The 19,020-nt window shown below is 43.0% G+C and overlaps 2 protein-coding genes across 2 annotated transcripts in view; one reads left to right on the top strand and one right to left on the bottom strand.

Moving 5' to 3' along the window:
• Positions 1-650: 650 nt before the first annotated feature.
• Positions 651-19,020, bottom strand: part of LOC119724059 — a 28,427-nt gene continuing 10,057 nt past the window's right edge. Inside the window, exons 12-21 of the mRNA XM_038194979.1 lie at positions 18,645-18,838; positions 16,951-17,121; positions 8,433-8,576; positions 6,891-7,263; positions 5,903-6,096; positions 5,176-5,346; positions 4,167-4,279; positions 3,304-3,566; positions 2,416-2,482; positions 651-1,394 (exon numbers count right to left, since the gene is read on the bottom strand). Of these exons, the coding sequence (XP_038050907.1) occupies positions 839-1,394; positions 2,416-2,482; positions 3,304-3,566; positions 4,167-4,279; positions 5,176-5,346; positions 5,903-6,096; positions 6,891-7,263; positions 8,433-8,576; positions 16,951-17,121; positions 18,645-18,838 (2,246 nt within the window). The 3' untranslated portion in view covers positions 651-838. The remainder of the gene's footprint in view (positions 1,395-2,415; positions 2,483-3,303; positions 3,567-4,166; positions 4,280-5,175; positions 5,347-5,902; positions 6,097-6,890; positions 7,264-8,432; positions 8,577-16,950; positions 17,122-18,644; positions 18,839-19,020) is intronic.
• LOC119723939 (cytochrome P450 4F11-like) lies at positions 9,077-13,637 on the top strand. Its single transcript, XM_038194854.1, has 4 exons — positions 9,077-9,977; positions 11,789-12,007; positions 12,251-12,510; positions 13,080-13,637. Exons 1-4 carry the CDS (start codon positions 9,402-9,404, stop codon positions 13,540-13,542), a joined length of 1,518 nt encoding a protein of 505 aa, XP_038050782.1. The 5' UTR covers positions 9,077-9,401; the 3' UTR covers positions 13,543-13,637.

Below are 19,020 nucleotides of genomic sequence, written 5' to 3'. Positions count from 1 at the left end.
GCAAAATGAAAGTATTTAGGCCTAATTTCAAAATAAAGGCATTCGGGGTGAGTAAAAAAACACGAAACCCAAATGTCGGGACCATTGTTTTACTGAAGTTCTGCATGTAGCACTTTTAAAATCTAGCATATGAAAGCCCATTTCACCAGCTTTCTTTTAGTACAAGAGTCATTCAAATCACCTATGTACTTTTCAAGTTACGGAATTTTAAACAAAACCACCGTTTTAAAGTTCTGTCCACGGATCACAAAAAGGCAAGTGTTCTTCCAGTATTAAAAACGAAAACAAATTACATAGGGATGGGTGTGAATTGTTTTCGTTTTGCTTGTGATCCGTGGACAGAACGTTAACACAATGGTTGTGTTTAAAATTCCGTAACTTGGGGGAGGGGGAGGGCTCGTACCATTTTCCAATAGGGGGCGCTCTTCAAAACCGGCCATTATTATGCAAAATACGCATTAATGTGCCCATTTCAGGTCGCATTGTAAGGGTTTCGGGGCTGGATTTTCATATTCCTTGTTCATATCATTAGGGCCAATTTTTTTTATCTTGAGGGGGAACATTTTTGCTCGAGGGGGCACATCTATGTCCGCAAAAGGGGCACTTGGGTAAAACTGTGGGTAACTGCCCCCCCCCCCCCCCCCTCGGTTCCGCCGCCCTGTATCCAACATGTTTGCCCCAATCAAGGACATTTGCTATTTACAAATGTAGTTTGTTTTAAATTTACAAAAAACTGTAAACAAATCTTAAATTGCTGTAGGGCCTACCGCTTCACTAATGAATTATTGATTTAATACATTAAACTCCTCCAACCATAAAACGTTAAGGGTACAGTACATTACAAGTATGTATTCTCGGACTTTTGGGGCCTGTTAAATGTATCGTTATCCTTTTCACATTTGTCTAAGAGAACGTCTTCGGTCTGTGCATTCGAGACAGACTGGTCATATTCTTTAGCACAGGTGGCAAGCTTGCTGAGTGGGGTAGAGGCGGTAGCAGTGCCGCCGGCCTTGTTCCATCGTTGCAGGCGGGCCACCACGGATGCACGGATGTTCTCCTGGCGCACGACAAACAGCAGGAAGATGAACAAGCCCTGGAGGGAGTTGCAGACGGTGAAGATGACCTGGAAGGCGAAGCTGGAAGCCTCGATGACGGAGAGCAGACCGAAGACCCAGGTCAGGCCCAGCAGAGACGAGACGGCGGCAATGTTCTGCAGGCGCTTCAGGACCCTGTCCCTCTTCTTGTCGCGCTTGTTGGCGGTGCTCTGGAGTTTCTGGTCACTGCACAGGAACTTGCGCGACAGCAGTACGAAGAACACGGCGTTGAAAGAGAAGACCAGTCCTATGATGAGCAACTGACCATAATAGAAAGCAGCGCCGGGCTTCAAGAAGCAACTGCAAAGAGAAAGTTTATTTAAGCATTTCAAATTACAGGGCGAGTCCAAAAAAAGCGGAACCCAAACCCCCAAAAATATATTTCATATTAAAAAAAATATGTAGCGCCAAAAATAATATTGAAATTTAAATGAAAAAAGTACTGAAATTACTCAACCCGTATGAAGAATATCACCATTTAAACACAATGCAATTTACTGCAAAAAAAAGGAATTTATTGTGTTGTTTGACTGTTTGGAACAACAAAGAAATTGACACAGAATACTTGTTTCAACAATTGTCACCAACTGTAGTACATAATATCGTTATTAACAACCCTGGTTAGGCAAATAATTCAAATTATTAAATCTACTTTTAAAGATGGGCTTTCAAAGGAACTTTGTTGAATATGTTAACGTTTAAACTGTGATTTCATCGCTTGTGATGTTTGAAGACAATTGCGACGACGATTCTTGAAATCGCATATTTTTTGACGAGACAGGTTTTAGGGACATTGTGTTTAATTGGTGATATTTTTTGAACGGATTGACCAATTTCAGTCATAATTTTATCCAAAAGTAGCTTATGAAATTGGCTTTCCAGTATATAAAATATAATTTTGGGGGTTTGGGGTCCGCTTTTGTTTGACTTACCCTGTATGTGTAGAAGAGGACCCAATTAAGGCCTTTTGTAATAAGTCATCAGTTTGTTTGGTCTGGTGACGTCATATACAACGGCACCAGCCTCGACTTCCTGGGCACGTACGCGTTCCTAGCACTGAGATCGCGCACGGCATGATGGGAAACAACATGGCGCAGCAAGTTCGTAACCATGGAAACGATTTAAAAATGTTTTTGACAATTCCATATCCCATAAATGTCCGATTTTTAAGAAGAACTTTGAAGAAATAGATATACACGTATTCAAACGCATTTGGTTTGGAGCAAAGTTCAATTCTGTCATCGAAGTCTATTGCAAGATTTCTACCTTTTCAAGATTAAAAACCTATGTTATGAAATTAGGACAAGTCATGAAATCTTACCTGTATTCATTGTCATACTCTGTATAATCAACTGCCAGTATCACGCCTACGATGAGCGCTGGAAGACCTGAAATTTTAAATAACGAAAATGCTAAATAAAATGAAATAGTCACCCTTACAACAAAAACAGACTTTGACTAAGCTATCATAACTTAAACTTGACACTGAAGACACCATCCTGGCGAGTCAAATCATCATTTACCCCCAATATTTTTCCAGACTTGACTAAAAAGATAATTCTCATGCTTACTTTTGGCTTGGTAGTACATGTACTTGAAGTACACATAATGTTCTGGCACTACGGTGCAGTAAAACATAAGTTATTGTCCTGTCCTGGACTCTGGTTTTCAGGATACTTAAATGCATGCACCACTCAGTCAAACACGTTACTCCTCAATTGGACTCAAACCATGTGATTCATGACGTGGACTCAAACCATTCAAATGACTTGGGACTTTAAATCAGACTTGATGAAGTGACTCAGCACTTGGATTCAGACTTGACCAGATGAATTGGCATTAGGAATCATATCAAGTGACTGAGGATTTTTTTACTCAGATTCGAAATTGAAATGACTCAGCACTGGCCTTAGTCTTGGCCAAGCTACTCGGTACTTGGGCTCACACTTGACCAAGTGATTCAGGACTTGACTCAGACTTGACCAAGTGACTCGGGACTTTGACTCCGACTTGAACAAGTGATGCGGGACTTAGACTGACACTTAACCAAGTGACTTCGGACTTGGACTTACACTTTACCAACTGACGTGGAATTTGGACCCAGACTTGGATTCGAATCAAGTGACTCGGGATTTAGACTCCAACCGAGTGATTTCAACCGTATGTGACTCAAATCAGGAAAATGGTCCACATCGTTTGGACGACCTACCCCAAGCAACGACAGACGCCTTGATCATGAAGTGCTCCACATTAGAATTGAAGACCCTGACCAGCTTGAGGTACATGCCGGCGGCCTCCACGCCCATCCAGGCCACGGACGTCAGCGTGAAGTAGTGCATCAAGACGGCTACCACGATGCAACCAACGCGGGAGGACGTCTGCTCGATGCCGGCTACGAAGACCAGGTAGAGACACAGCAGAGACAGGGAGAAGCTAATGAGGATGCGGCTGGGGGTCTTCGATCTCAACGACCTGTATCATCAGGCAAACAATATTTGTTAACAAGACAAAGATTATTGGTCTCTTCTTTCAGTTTGTGATGTTGTGACGAGAACCGGGGGAAACTCAACGTTCCGGACAGATACTCTGCCCGTCTTAAGGCAGGAGACTAAAGGCATTTCAACGGTGAAGGGGTGTTTTGTAGTGTGACTGGAAGCAGTAAAGGTTGTAAAGGATGTAAAAGTGGAGTCGTAGCTGGAGCAGGGCATGTTGGAAGACAAGTCAGACATGCGAGTTTGGAGTCCAAGCAGGAGTTTGGGATGTGCCTGAAGATTTCGATGGTCTCATAAAAGTTCGATGGCTTAACCGAAGTTCAGACCAAAGGTCCCTCCTTAGCCATGAACTTTGCATCATTTCCTCAATCATCCTCAGTGGAAGATATCGTCAAGCGCACCGAGCCCACCCTCCGCCAATGTAGCAAATTGTGCCAACGTTCAGACGAAACAATTTTGCATGGAGGACTCGCGCCACCTCCTACCGCCCCCTTCCGCCCTGCACCCACTCCTTTAACGATAGCCCTGGTGACTGGCCGTGTATACCGATCAGATAATTAAATCATTCCCTAGCAATTACCTTAATGACGAGTACATGGCAATGGTGATGACCAGAGCCACGATGGAGACAATACATCCAATTTTGCTGATAATATCCAGAGCCAAACTGGTAACCTTCTGGCCATGGATATTCTGCAACAAGACAGGGAAACAAGATGGCAATATTGGACAATAGTTTAAAGAGGCCCCGCGAATGTCGACATCAACTTCTCAAAATGTCATGGCCTCATGGCCTGGAACATTGAACTCGCTGTTTGTCGGTAAAATTCTGCACGCTAAGGGTGCAAGTCCAGACTGGCGTTGTGGTGCGTGTGCCCTTGGGCAAGGCACTTTGTCACTCATTGCTTCTTCCCACCCAGGAGTAAATGGGTACCTGCGAGGATACAGATGGTGGTTGTGGTTGATTTTAGCTGCTTTGCGCCGAAATGGCAGCATCGAGATGCATCCTCCCAAGGGAGCTTAGATTGTCTTTGAAATGTTTCATTGCCCAATGACCAGGTAAATAATGATGCAGAGCCATGAGCACACTCAGAGTAAAATTAATCGTGCGTACTTTGCGTTTTACGCGCCTGAGCCATGGCCTGAGCCAGTACGTGGACGCAGTGGGTGCGCTCGAGCGTGTTACTCTTGCAACTCCCGAGTGCAGGAAAATGTTGCGTGCGCATTACTACTCCGGTGCAGGAGTATACACCCGGTATGACGGGAGTAAACTCGCTTACCCTCGGGTCGTACTCCTGCCGTTCGCGCGTTTAGGAGAATACTCGTGTTAACACGAGTAGCACGCTCGAACGCACCCTAAGTGTTCCGTCCACTGGCAACCTCGTTTCCATGGTGTCCGATCTTGCGGCGCCATGTTGGTTCCTATCATGCCTTGCGCGATCTTAGTGAAGGAACACGCATGCGCCCATGGAGTCGAAGCTGGTACACTGAGTTTTCGGAAGTGGTAGAAAATAAGCCCTTTTTTGTTCCCCCACGAAGCCCATATTCTGAACGATTTTTTTTTCCTGTCCCTTCTCGGTAAGACTCACCACAAGTACGGCAAAATTGGTGGCGTGATCGCACAGACAAACTGTTCTCCCATTGGTCGGTTGACCTTTCCTGCAGCCTTCAGGTGACCAATCACCGATGCCGTCGCGAAGACTGAAATCCCAGAAGACGCAGGTCTCCGTCTGCTTAGTATTCTCAATTGGACTCGACACCTGCAGTATTTGAATAATCGCTCACCTATCTATTCTCTAATTAGGACCAAAGAACCTTAGCCGAAACTTTGGGGTTACCGTATTAAGGCTTAAGCTTATTTAAAAATCCACACATTGTAACTCAGGCAACAGTTTTATTGAGGACAATGTGTGACGTCACCTTCTCCCCAGGTCATGCCCTTGACAACCGTTCACGCACATACACATAGCATATTCGCACATACAAAATAGTGAAGAATCCTTTTTAAAATAGATTCAGACCCATATCTCGATCACTAAAATCTAATCCACACGTACTTGTACCAAGGACCACCCTTAAACAACATTTTCTTAAAAATCTGTCCAAAACGTTTTGAGTTATCTTGTTAACAGACAAACAAACCCCAATGAAAACATAACCTCCTTGGCGGAGGTAACACGAAAAATATATAACTAAAGGCAAGGTATATACCAGAGGGCGCATCAAGCCATAAAGAAAACTTGGAAAAAAAACCTGTTTTATAAGACTGACTAGAAGAAAAACATTTTGAGCAGAGCTACATATTTTCGGTCTTACAGGTTTTAGCTGAAAGGTAATGACAACTGGACTGTCATATGGGAGATCGCTGATGCTGACATTTGGTACACTGGCAGAGATGATACGACTGGCGATGGCGGTGGGGAACTCCGTTGACGAAGCGTTGTCCACTTGCTGGGAGCGGAAGAGATTACTGTTCTCATACATGACGAAGCTGATGGGTACAGCACTGCCTTCAGGGTAAAAAAGTGGAAAATGACTAATGCAGATTGACCATCTGAAACATGTTTTGTCCTAGTAAAACAAGACGAGTCTAGGGCTGAGGGTTTGCGACTTATCAACAGAGGTCAGGGATTTGAATCCAGCTTCTGACCATAATGTTATGTCCTTGGGCAAGCCACTTCGACCCACTTGCCTCTCTCCTACAAGAATATAAATTAGTACCGGCATTCAAATCTGCGATGGAATAGCATCCCTTCCAGGGGAAATAGACATATTCTAATACTCTCAGTTAATAACTTGTTCCAGGGAAACCGGAGAAAAACGCCAGTCTCTTGGGCCATGAATATAGGCTAGTGACAGACTTTACTAAACAGTCAAGGTAAGGCTATGAAAATTGGAGGCAGAGCCCACAACATTCTTTTCAATCGCTTCAGAGTGACTCTTCATTGGAAGCCCTTAAATGCATCTGTGCACAATTCATGGGCTGAATTTTAGCCTATAGGAATAAAGAATATATTCGTTGGTGTTATAGGTAATCCTGATAGCACTGCCCGGTTCACGGTTACAGCCAGAGAGTCAGTCCATAAGTTATAAGCAGATAGAGGGCGCTGGCCAAAAAAATTCCAACACTTTCACAACAGTAACACGAGGCATTCGGCTTCGAGCAAAGTTCTCCCATCATGTTAGTAAAAAATCTAGTCACTGCAGGAACACGTCATTGCTTTAGCTTTAGATTAACCCTTGGTTTGTATGTAGAATTTCATTTTTGGCTCGAAAATATTTCAGTCACCGCTTCGTATCCTACCTGTGGGAAACTGTTGCAGTATTGCCTCGGGCAGCTCAATGGATGCTTCCACTTTCTCAACGGGGATGTCCCCGTCAGAACTGTCATACACGCCTATGTCCTTATTAATTAATGACTCGCTGCCACTCCCTCCAGAAGTAGCGGCGAATCCCACTCCATTGACCAGAGCATCGGGGACGAAGTGACTCGCAGCCACCGCCAGGCTGGTCGTGACCGCGCTGATGTGTTTCCCCGCGGCCAGGACGTTCAATATCTGCCCCTCCAGCGCACGGACGACGCGGGACGCAGAGTTGGCGGCGCTTTCCGAATCGTTGAATTCTCGGGTGTCCACTTGCACGAGGTTGTTCACGACATTGATGACATTGGCTGTGACCTGTGTGATATTTATTTCAAAACCCAACTTGTTTTATGGCTTCTGACCATAGCGCCTCTTGAACAAAGACATTGACTGGATGGGGAGCCCTAAACTTGATAAAAACTGTTCTTGTAAAATAACGCATATCACCATGAGGTCCCCATGCGCTTTCATGAAATCAACAATGATGCAAATTGAATAGATATGTTTTTACCCGGTTTTAAATTGTTCTGATGTTTTGGCCTGTTTGAGAACATCTAAAACTTGTTCCATAATTGAACTGCAGCTGATTAGAGGGAGCGGGAACCATAGGACTTAGTTTTAATGACTGGGGGTGTCAACAGAGATTTATGGATATAACGCAGATTTCTAGCTGTTTGGTACTCTTAAACTAAACTTTGAAGATAAACAGGGGCTATAACTGGATACATTGATGTGTAAGAAACAAAACTTTAAGTGGGTCAAAAAATTTGACCCAGGTTCAGGGCCCGGGTTCAGGGCCCGCTTAAGGGCGCCTAAATTTGTTTTAGATACTAAATGCTCTGTGGTGCGATCTGAGGCAATTTCTGACCACTTAACCAAATGGTTTTGGGGAAAAGATGGTGGTGTACGCAGTGCCTGCCTTTATTGAGACGTAACTTCGAAATGAAAGTGGGTTCAGGGTGGGTTTTTTTTTGGGGGGGGGCAGGCCCCCGTTGCCCCCCCCCCCCCGATCCGCCCTTGCACTGAAAAATTGCCTGGGTTAATTTTACCCAAGAAAGGGTGCAAACTGCAACTACCCGAAATTGGGTTGTTCTCTTACCAATTGTTTGGGTTAGAATTTGTGTTAAATTCAACCAAAACTTGTGGTCATACAAGACCACATTCAATTTGGTCTTGGAATAGTAATACGGAGGTCTTAGGCTCAAGCTCCACTCCACTCATTGTTTTTGTTCAACCTATTATCTTAAAAAATACAAATAGTATAATGGGCGTTTCGAATATAAAATTTGCAATATTCATTTTATTGTATTCGTAAAATGTGTTTAATCATATATCAGCCGTCAAAAATGACATTGTGCAGCCTTTGGAGAGGATGTGATTCGTAAAAGGTAACAAAATGGCAAAACAAAATGACCGTGTCTATGGAATCAACCTCTCACGTTGGAGTCTTGTGTTGTAAAGAAGTATGTAAATGAGTATCTCACCTCTGGAGATGTATCTTGAGAGTTGACGATGTCCATAAGCAGGTCTGCTATTCTATTGAAGGCGCCGGCGTCAATTGAGGAAGTATCGTTGGTTAGCGATGCAAGATCTTCCGCAGCTTTGTCTGCGGTGTTCACGGGACTTGTCTGCAATGATTATGTAACATTGTTAACCCATTAAAAGATGTACTATATTTATTGTATTTGACTATACCTCATACATATTCACGATCACGATGGTCCATTCACCGTCACATGACAGATGCTATTTTTGCTGGAGGGCTGGACACCATCTTCCAATGGGGGCGCTGTTCAAAACGTATATATCATGGCTACATTAGACAATAACTATCGCTATTTGCGTCACGTCACGTCAAATTGTTTCTCAAAAATCAAAAACAATTCACTTACATTCCTTTGTGAATTGTTTTCGTATTGCTGAACGAACACTTTTCTTGTGATCCGTGGACAGAAGCTTAAAGCGGTGTTTGTGTTTAAAATACCGTAACTTGAAAAGTACAGGTGTGATTTAAATGATTCTTGTACTAAAAGAACGCTTATGATTTGGGCTTTCATATCCTAGACTTTAAAAGGGCTTCATGCAGAAATAATTTTAAAAAGGTCCCGACATTTGGGTTGTGCTTTATTAACTCACCCTGTACAAAGTTCGCGCCAAAAAATGGAAAAAATGAATTGTCATTTAATTTTGAGTGTTAAGTATATAGACATAACCTCAGGTCACGTCACCTAAGTTGACACGAACGCTATCCAGACAGTTCTTTATTATGATAATGATCGAGGTCAAACTTGACCCAATTTTGTGTCTACTTTGCTGTTCACTCGGATAATGGTTTGACGTACGTCAGCACCAGATTAAAAGAGTATATAAATAGGCGATGGTTTTCAGGCTCTGCACTTTTCCTGGCGCCCGAGCGAGTACATCATCCAGGGTTTTCCCAAAGTGTTCTCAAAATGCTGTTTCAGGTATTTTGCGTTGTCCTGGCGTTGGCTTTCTGCCTTGGGCCACTGCTCAAGGCGCTGCGGAAGCGAGGTGCGATTGGGAAGCTACCCTGTCCACCAGGACGTCACTGGTTCCACGGGCATGCGAAGCAAGGCCCCTTCGACCCCGGCTTCAAATGGCTGATGGACACCGTCAAAACCTTCCCCCGTATCTACACCTTATGGCTGGGACCTGTTGCTCCATTACCCATGCTGGTTCATCCAGATACCATCAAACCGATTCTGAATGGCACGGTAAAGAGCAAAAAGTCTCCCTTATACGACTCCATGAGGGACTGGATCGGTGAGGGATTGGCCCTCTCCGAAGGAGCCAAGTGGAAGAGAAATCGCCGCCTGCTGACGCGATCCTTTCACCTGGACGTCTTGCGCGCCTACACGCCTGTCTCCAACGACTGCGTGGAGATCCTTCTGGACAAGCTGGAGAGGTCTGCTGCACAGGACAAACCTTTCAACATGTACCAAGGGTTGGTCCAGTGCACGTTTGATGTCATTCAACGCACTGCTTGCTCATACAAGTCGGACTGTCAGGTAACATGCTCGTTCTCCATTAATGAGCTAACATTAATTACGCTCGCGCGCAGGTGGTGCGCACGCAAAAAGTGCTCCTTTGACCAACAGGATGTTGAAATCACACGCGCGCTTCCGGTAAAGAACGTGTGCAACACGCACGCGAGCATGGAATCACTTAGAGGATTTTTTCTTTTTTTATTGAGGACGTCGAATACAAATGTTTTTACCTTGTACCTACTCGCAACAACACACCATCCTTATACATGTTTAACCCAATGGCTTCCGAAACTATGTTTTTAAGCATCTCTTGCGCCCGTCCGATTAATTCTTGAACTAAGGGGCCATTCAGAATTTTCAATGTTTTAAAATTTCGACTTTTTTTCCAAATTATTTTGACCCACCCACCCACCCCTAATTTCGTTTGATAAAAAACTGAACATGACTGTACATGTACATGCACTTGCATGTACATGTACTTGAACACCATGTACATGTGTCTAGTTCAGTGACGGCGTGAAGTTGTTCGTCATCTACTTTTATGTGATAAAATATGTGATACCTCACCAACAAGTATCTTTTAACGAAATTCAATCAGAATATTTATCCATTTTTTTTTAAAATGTTTAATTGTTGTTTTACTTGTTGGTGTCCCTGCCACACTGTACGATGGTGTAGCCGTGCGTTATGCATACTTTCGTTTTGACGGGGACTTTACTGAATAGAGTCTGGTGACTGTACATAGAAATTTCTTTGAATAATAGTCGAATCGTTCATTCATGTGCACTTGTTATGCAAAGCAGGGGCAGTGGTTCAAGGATATCCAGTCGACCTGCAGAAAGTGTGCAAGAACGCGACTTGAATGCTTTTACGTGTCTACAATACAACGACGCTTTTTAGTTATTTCACTGTGTGACACAGTGAAAAATTTTGGAATCATAGGCCTAATGGCGTCAGCGATACTTGCTGGGGAGCTCTTGCGTACGACTTTCTGTACTTTGGTACTGTTGTTTCCAGGACAATGGTGTGTACGGTAGCCCGACGTACCAAGATTTGTAAAGACGAAATTGCCGACCTCAAACTTGTTAGTGCCATATTTGGCAACTATATGTGCGTTATTAGTTTAATTAAACAAATGAACAGGTTAATTAAACATAGTACCATTGAAGGTACCTAAAAGTAAACATAACAGCATAGAAGACCGACAGACGAACATAAAATGTTACAAAATAAACATATTTGTCTTGATAATTTTTTTAGGGCGTTACCGGCAAGTTAACACAAACTTGGTGTCAAATAGATCATGAGAGTTACTTTTCTTTGACTTTTCATACAAGTTTACATAAACTTTAACTGTATGACCTGCAGTGGCGTAGCCAGGGGGGGGGGGGGGCGTGGGAGGCGCCATCCCCCCCCCCATGAAACCTTGTCGCCCACCCCCCAGTCGCCTCCCCCACTGAGATTTTGAGTTTCGAAAAAATTATCATTGATCTACATGACGCCCCCCCCCCCATTAAATGTTCAAGCCCCCCCCCCCCCCCCCCCACACACACACACTAAAAAATTCCTGGCTATGCCACTGACAGTACATACAGGGGACGAAGTTGGAAAAGAAACACGCATCGCGATATCGGAACGTTTGCGCGTAGTTCAGGCAAGTCAAAAGATCTATCTTTCTTTGTTTTTGTATCTTTTTTTCCATGGAAAGTGAATTTCGATTTTCAATTATTTAGCTTGACCCACCCACTCACAATTTGGAAAGAAGATCGAAATGTTAAAACACTAAAAATTCTGAATGGCCCCTTACATTTCATTCTTTGCTGTACTTTCAGGTGGAGAAGCCTAAGCAGTCGGAATCCATGGGCCTCGTCTCAGCCTGTGAAACCTTGCTATGGTTTATTCATGAACGCCAATTCAACAACCGCCTTCTCCTCAACCCATTGATCTTTCGGCTGAGTTCCAACTACGGCAAGTACGAGAAGGCCCTCCAGTACGTCCACGACTTTGCCACGAAAATGGTCAAAGAGCGAATGGAAGAAGTGTCTAAAAAGGTACTTGCAATTGCGAAACTCCTCAGTTTGAATTCGGGGGAAAAGTAAATGCTATGTAAAAAGTAAACTGAAATCAGATTGCACGTTCGGGGAATGGGCTTTTTGGTGGTGGTGGGGGGGGGGGCCTTCAGCAAAACCCTGGCCCCGTCCTGGATGTTATCGTTGTGCATATAATGCTCACAATGATATGCCAGTGCTGACAAGATCATGTTGTATCTCATTATTATTTCTCATCAATTATAGAAGGAGGCAGGCAACCCGATCACCAAACCCCGTGATTTCCTGGACACGCTCGTGATGGCCAGAGATGAGGATGGGAGCGGACTGACAATCAAAGAGATGGTGGACGAAGTCAATACTTTCCTGTTTGCTGGACACGAGACTACGGCCACTTCCTCGATCTGGTTGCTGTTCTTCCTGGCCAAGCATCCTCAACATCAGAACAAGATCAGGCAGGAGGTGGATGAGCTATTGGCAGACAGAGACTCGGATACAATCACCTTGTAAGTATAGGCACTGACGGGTCTAGAAGAATCGTTGAGTTTTTCAAGGTTTGGATTTTTAAGAGGGTTGGGATGCTGGCTGCGTTTGTTTCTGGTGTAAATCGAGGACACACAAGTACAACATCATCAATGAATTGCGGCCGGGAACCAAATCGAGGACTCCTCAGTTAGAAAACGTGTACAAAACCAAAAAAAGCTGTTGCAAAGAGTATGAACAAAGGAAAAGGGAAGAGGAACAATAGAAAAATCCTCGATTTACACCATAAACAAACGTGTCTGAGTAGGTACCAACACATTCAGGAGGTGGGGAAGTTTAGCAACAAAGTAATTGTGGTAATAATGTTGAGAGCGTACGTGCATAGGACGATATGATGTCATGGGGCCGAGCGAAAATTTACCATATTGGTAGCAGTTTCAAATTAATACTACAAACACAAGTATTTGCTTTGATACAAATATTGTCCTATAGTGGTGCCTCTTTTTACACCGATACAGCAATCCGCATGTGTTTTAGTGGTTTCAAAATTTTGATTTTGTTTCTCTGCTGGTCTCGACTATTTGTTTTACAGTAAGGACTTTGGTCGTTTAGAGTACATGACCCTCGCTATCAAGGAGTCCATGCGAATGATCACGGCTGGCGCACTGTTCAGTCGCACTCTGCTTGAACCATACACCGTGGATGGCGTCACTCTTCCCGAAGGGACCATGGTGGGGCTCAGCTTCCATCAGCTCCACCACAACCCAACCGTCTGGGGAGACGATCACATGGAGTTCAAACCCTCTCGGTTCCTGCCGGAGGACCTCTCCAAGATGGACCCGTTCTGCTTCGCGCCTTTCTCTGCCGGGGCGAGGAACTGCATCGGGCAGCAGTTTGCCTTGAACGAGATGAAGGTGTTCGTGGCTAGGATCCTGAGGCGCTTCCGCCTGAGTTTGGTGGCAGGGGAACCAGACCCAATTCCGACGATGACCTTGGTGTCCAAACCCAAGAAACCGTTGTTTCTCAAGATAGAATCAGTCCATATGAAATCTTAAATTCAAAGCACCATTACACCAAATCTGGTGCATTAATTGTGGGAAACGTTCTGCTCAGTCAGCTGTCAAACTGAAGTAGTGCTTGAGATAGCATCACTGGTTTTTTTTCTCATGAACACTGAACTTCGAGGCTTGTACTTATCATTGAAAGATTAACTGCTTTCTAAATATTATAGCTAATAAGTGTTCTCCTATGTCCAATAGTTGGTATCATTGGCAGTTTTCCTTAGCCACCCTGTCTGTATTGACGTTGCATTTGCTAGATAATCTGTAACTTTTGGAATTTTGCTGCAGTGCAATTAATGATAAATTATAATCAAAGAGATGGCTTATGGTAGTCCGACAAGCAAAATAATTATCAAACAATCTGAAAAATATGTAAGTACTTCCAGTAAACAAAAAACAGTGGTAACACATGTTTTTGCACTTTTGATGAGTGATGGCTTTTAAGCAATGTAAGTTTTTTAGGTGTTTGATATTTGGGATTGTGTTTTTTATCACCTTTGCAAACATTTTTAAATGAAATCATGGGATTTGTCGTGTGCTGAGCAGGTAAATACAGTAGAGGTTTATAGTTTTATTTAGTCGGATAGTTTAACACTAACTTGTGGGTGTGTCTCGCTATAGACTGAATTATTTAGGTTGCATTAAGGCCTTTTATACTGTAATTTTGCCATTGAAAATACTCGGGCTTGACTTTAGGTATTTCTGATTGTTCTGTTTGGTGTAACACTTCGTGCTGCGGCTGCATTTACATGTATGCCTTAAAATGAGTAAATACATAAACAATTGCAAATTAGGCTCACATATGAGAGTATCGAGCGCCATAAACAAAAATGTGTTGGTTATTAGAAATAAACGAACGTATGAAGTGCAATGAAGTTTGAAATGAAATTATTCAAGTGTAAAACATTTTTTATACGGTGTAATCTTTTGAAATCAAAGTAACAAAGAAAAGAATTTAATTTCCCTTGTGACAATTTCTGTCTGTATACTTGTCAGTTTATGGGGCTTTAAAATGTCTTTAGTACATTTTATCACATGTTAGATTCTGTTTTCAAAATAAAATACCATTTTAACTCCATCCATAGGCCTATATCACCAAGTTTGAAGTATTGCCGTGGAACGCGGTTACTTTGTACTTGGTATTGGTTGGTGGTCCTCCGAAATATTCCATCTAGGGAATTTAAACTGGAGGTGTGGTACCAAGGTGCTGCGGCCACTGCCAGAAACACCGAGGCGAACCCCTTCTCATAGCGACAAGTGTTACTGGGTTCTTTAGCGTGCATTACACAACACTCACGGGACCTACGGCTTTATACGTCCCATCCGAAGGGCGAAGCAATAGTGGTAAAGTACCTTGCTCAAGAGCACAAGCACTATGTTCCCACGGCCAGGATTCGAACCCGTGTACCAAAGCACACGAGTCGAACACCGTAACCATTGGATCACAGCACCCCACGTTGAGCATGATTATTTTTGGCATGGGTATTCGATTAGTTAAAAAAATCCAAAAAGAGCTCAATAACTGATATACAGCGTGTCCAAATAAACATTGCGCATGAAAAGGTCGCAGATTTGCTCCAAAGGTGGCCATACTAGCTAATCAAATTTTGTATTTTATAAAGCCTATGGTCTTGTTTACAATTGATGAAAATATCCAAAAAAAATCCATCAATGCCAACCAGAGATATCGTTGAGTTTGTAAGGCTACATTATTTTCCTCCTGCACAATTAGAATCCTGTACTTAATCATGTTAACAAACAACGTCAGAAGTGTCCATACAACGTTGACGCTGAGTAATTTGCAATTAAAGCAATTACCTTGAGCTTTTAGATTTGATATTGTTATGTACCCAAAATATTATCTGTGAACACACTTATCCAAACGCAACATAAAGAGCATGCAATATTTAAAGCACTGCGTAACACATACCAATAACCAAATAACTGGTTATACAACTCAAAGTGGGTTTTGCCCTTCACCGACGTTCAATTAACACTGTGTACTCAGTGTGTTACCTCCCGAGTGAAAGTTGGAAAAAATCACTCGGGTGGGACTCGAACCCACGATCCTGCTTTCTAGTGCAGATGTCTTTTCATTCGACCACCGAGCTAACGGGCTGGTTCGAATCTGATGTACATAGCAGCGGGTACCGCATAAAAAAAGTTATGTTACGTGTTGTTACGTTGTGCAGGTCGAAAATTACATAGCCTTACCAAATCAAAGATTTCTCTGGTTTGCATCGTTGGAATATCTTGATTTTCTTCCACCAATTACAAACAAAGCATAGGCTTGAATTGTTATCAAAATTTGATTGGCTAGTCTGACCAACTTTTGAGAAAATCAGCGATTTCTCAATGCACAATGTCTATTACGACACGCTGTACAGCCATCCATTAATCAAACGGCGATATACCTTTGGAAAACCATGCAGACAAAAGGCCTTTCTGAACGATTATTGATTTAGTCTTGTAAATAGGACCTTGGAACCATGTACCAGATATTATGCAGCAAAGTTGCACAGTCATCTGGGGTTATGAGACCTTTTTTGAGTTGAGAGACCTTTTTGACGTTATTCACGTCTGCTTTTTGGAGACTTCTTGAGTGGAAAGACCTTTCCGAATAACTTTTATGGAGTTGTAAGACCGTTGGGGGTTATTCGAGCAGAGACCTATTTTGGGAGTTGTAAGACCTTTGAAGATTATTCGGTCATAGTTTCTGAGACCTTTATGGAGTTTTAAGACCTTTGAGGGTTAGGCATGTTCGAGTACGTATACTAGTGAGACTATACTGAAACTCGGTGCCCGGTGTACATGGTTTTCAGACTTTTTTCCCCCTGTAGGACCTTTGGTGGCCTGGCCAATGAAGTGTAGACCTAGAGTGTTTTGAACTCTTTATGGAGTTATCCTGAACTTGATGATTATACGATCCGAAAGATGCGAGTGTCAAGACGGTTTTATGTTATCGATTCATTCAATTTGAAATGGTTGATTGGCTTGCGGAGAAATCGAAGTTTCCTGATTTTCCTCTGTGCATGTCCGGATGGACAAACACATTTTAACAGCTAGCCGTGAGTGGGTCTGTATATATCAGTCGGACTGGGCCTGGGCCAAATACACACAATGAACCATTTGCCGTATGGCCGTATTCGGAAATGGAAGTACTCGTACTCGTATACGGAATACAAGTATCTCGTACTCGTACTCAGAGGTACAAGGACTCGTACTCGCAGAGACCTGTACTTATGCTCGGAAGTACAAGTACTCGTACTCGGAGACCTGTACTCGTACTCGGTAACCTAAGTACGCGGCAGTACTCGGTACTCGGAAAAAGTACTCGACTGCAACAAGAGAAACATAGCCCCCACCCCCACCAAAAAAGTAACAATAATAATATCGTCTCACCACAAGCACGGCAAAATTAGTGGCATGGTCGCACAAGCAAACTATTCTCCCCTTGGTCGGTTGACCTTTCCTGCAGCCTTCTGTTGACCAATCACCGATGCCGTCGCGAAGACTGAAATCCCAGAAGACGCAGGTCTCCGTTTGATATGAGTTGTCATTTCGACGGTATTCCTAAAAACAAAAACCACAACTATAAGACTCGCAAATCATACCACAATGGCTAAAGGCATACCTACGCGGTAGTAATTTGTCGTAACAACTTTGAGAAATTTGGTTCAGAGCAAAAGGATCCATTGTACAGGGTGAGTAAAAAAACCGAACCCCGATATCGGAACCATTGTTTTATTGAAATACTACATGTAACACTTTCAAATCTAGGATATGAAAGCCCAATTCATAAGCTTTCTTTCAGTACAACAATCTTTCACATCACTCATGTACTTTTCAAGTTGCGGGATTTTAAACACAACCGCCGTTTTAAGGTTCTGTCTACGGATCACAAAATAAGTTCAGTGTTCTTTCAGCAAAACGAAAACAAATCACGTAAGGATTTGTGTGAGTGTTTTCGTTTTGCTGAAAAAACGCACACCTTTTTGTGATCCGTGGACAGAACTTTGAAACGGTGGCTGTGTTTAAAACTCCGTAACTTGAAAAGTACATCAGTGATTTGAATGATTCTTGTACTAAAAGAAAGCTTATGAATTAGGCTTTCATATCCTAGATTTTGAAAGAACTACATGCAGAACTTCCCCTTTCGTTTTTTTTTACTCACCCTGTAGAAGACCGATTAAAAAAAAAAAAAGTTGGTGAAGTGTCAACCCAGCGATCTCGCAGGCCTGCTTGGTGTTTTATCAGGCTTGATGCTCAGTGGAGAGCACCCTAATCTTGAGGGGCCATATTCTGTTTTCATGGAGTCGAAGAACTGTTGGTGTTACGGGTGCCAGCTTAGCGTTGAATTACATTGCACTTCTGCCACCACTTGTCTAGCATCTTACGCAGTTCTGATTGTACTTTGCTTTGCAGGAGTTTGAACTTGTCTCGCTTGGAGACAGATACTCTGTCGTTCTGCCTGGGCTCTGTACTTGGCATCCAGGGCTCCTGATATGGAATTGACGTTCTCAATAGACCAGTCCGAGTATATAGACTTTATTTCCCTCACGAAGATAGTGTGTTTTCTTAACAGCATAGAATGCTAACACTTTGTGCAATGGTAATACATTGACTGAAAGTGAAGGCAAATGGGAAAAAAATGGTTCAAATCTTCCACTTACAAGACTAGGCAAGCTTAATAACAGTACTTTTGTTAAAAATGCTAACACTTGTCAAATGGCATTACACTGACTGAAAGTAAAGGCAAATTGAAAACAAAACTGTTTTAAAACGTCCACTTACAAGACTAGGCAAGGTTAACAAAGCTGGGCCCAAAGTGCAAAAAGAAATTAAACTGAATTAATTCAAATGGTCCACATGAAGGGCCAGATTTATACCATTCGTTGGCGTAACGGGGTACCTGGGGTAATCCTATATGACGGCACTGCCCGGTTCTCTTCACTAGTCTATGTAGCTTTGGAAATCACAAACGACAGTCAGTCAATCAGTCAGTCGGGGAGACGGGGAGTCAGTCAGTCGGTCAGTTAGTCAGAAAGGTAAAAAGAGAACAGGCTGGCTCTCTGGGACCGGCAATAATGTCTTACCTGGTGGAGATTAAAGGTGATTACAACAGGACTATCAGGAGGGAGATCGGTAATGCTGACATTCAGTAGACTGGCAGAGATGATAAGACTGCCGATAGTCTGGGGATTGTCGGTAGACCGACTGTCCTCAATGAGTTGGGATCGGAAGAGATTGGTGCTGTCATACAGGACAAAACTGACCGGAACCGGGCTGTCTGTTAATCACAATAGTATTCCGGACTGATTTGTAACAGAAAAGTGACGAAAAGGTTTGTACAAACCTATTTTGTTATGTAAAGCTCTCATTGGCTGGGTAGTGCATAGAGAAAACAGGCCGAAGTAATTTGACCATATTGACAGGCCTAAAGTGTCCTGTCAAAATGACATGTTTCCATCT

Source organism: Patiria miniata, unplaced genomic scaffold (assembly GCF_015706575.1).
Source record: "Patiria miniata isolate m_02_andy unplaced genomic scaffold, ASM1570657v1 HiC_scaffold_17, whole genome shotgun sequence".
In the NCBI taxonomy this organism is placed as follows: domain Eukaryota; kingdom Metazoa; phylum Echinodermata; class Asteroidea; order Valvatida; family Asterinidae; genus Patiria; species Patiria miniata.
The sequence above is the reverse complement of the archived record's forward strand: the minus strand, read 5'-3'. Positions and strand labels throughout refer to the sequence as shown.

Bases quoted from the DNA above. Each gene is read 5' to 3' on its own strand.
- LOC119723939 (XM_038194854.1), top strand. From the start codon at position 9,402: ATGCTGTTTCAGGTATTTTGCGTTGTCCTGGCGTTGGCTTTCTGCCTT. The intron at 9,978-11,788 runs GTAACATGCTCG...CTGTACTTTCAG, and splicing joins CATACAAGTCGGACTGTCAG to GTGGAGAAGCCTAAGCAGTC. The intron at 12,008-12,250 runs GTACTTGCAATT...CATCAATTATAG, and splicing joins TGGAAGAAGTGTCTAAAAAG to AAGGAGGCAGGCAACCCGAT.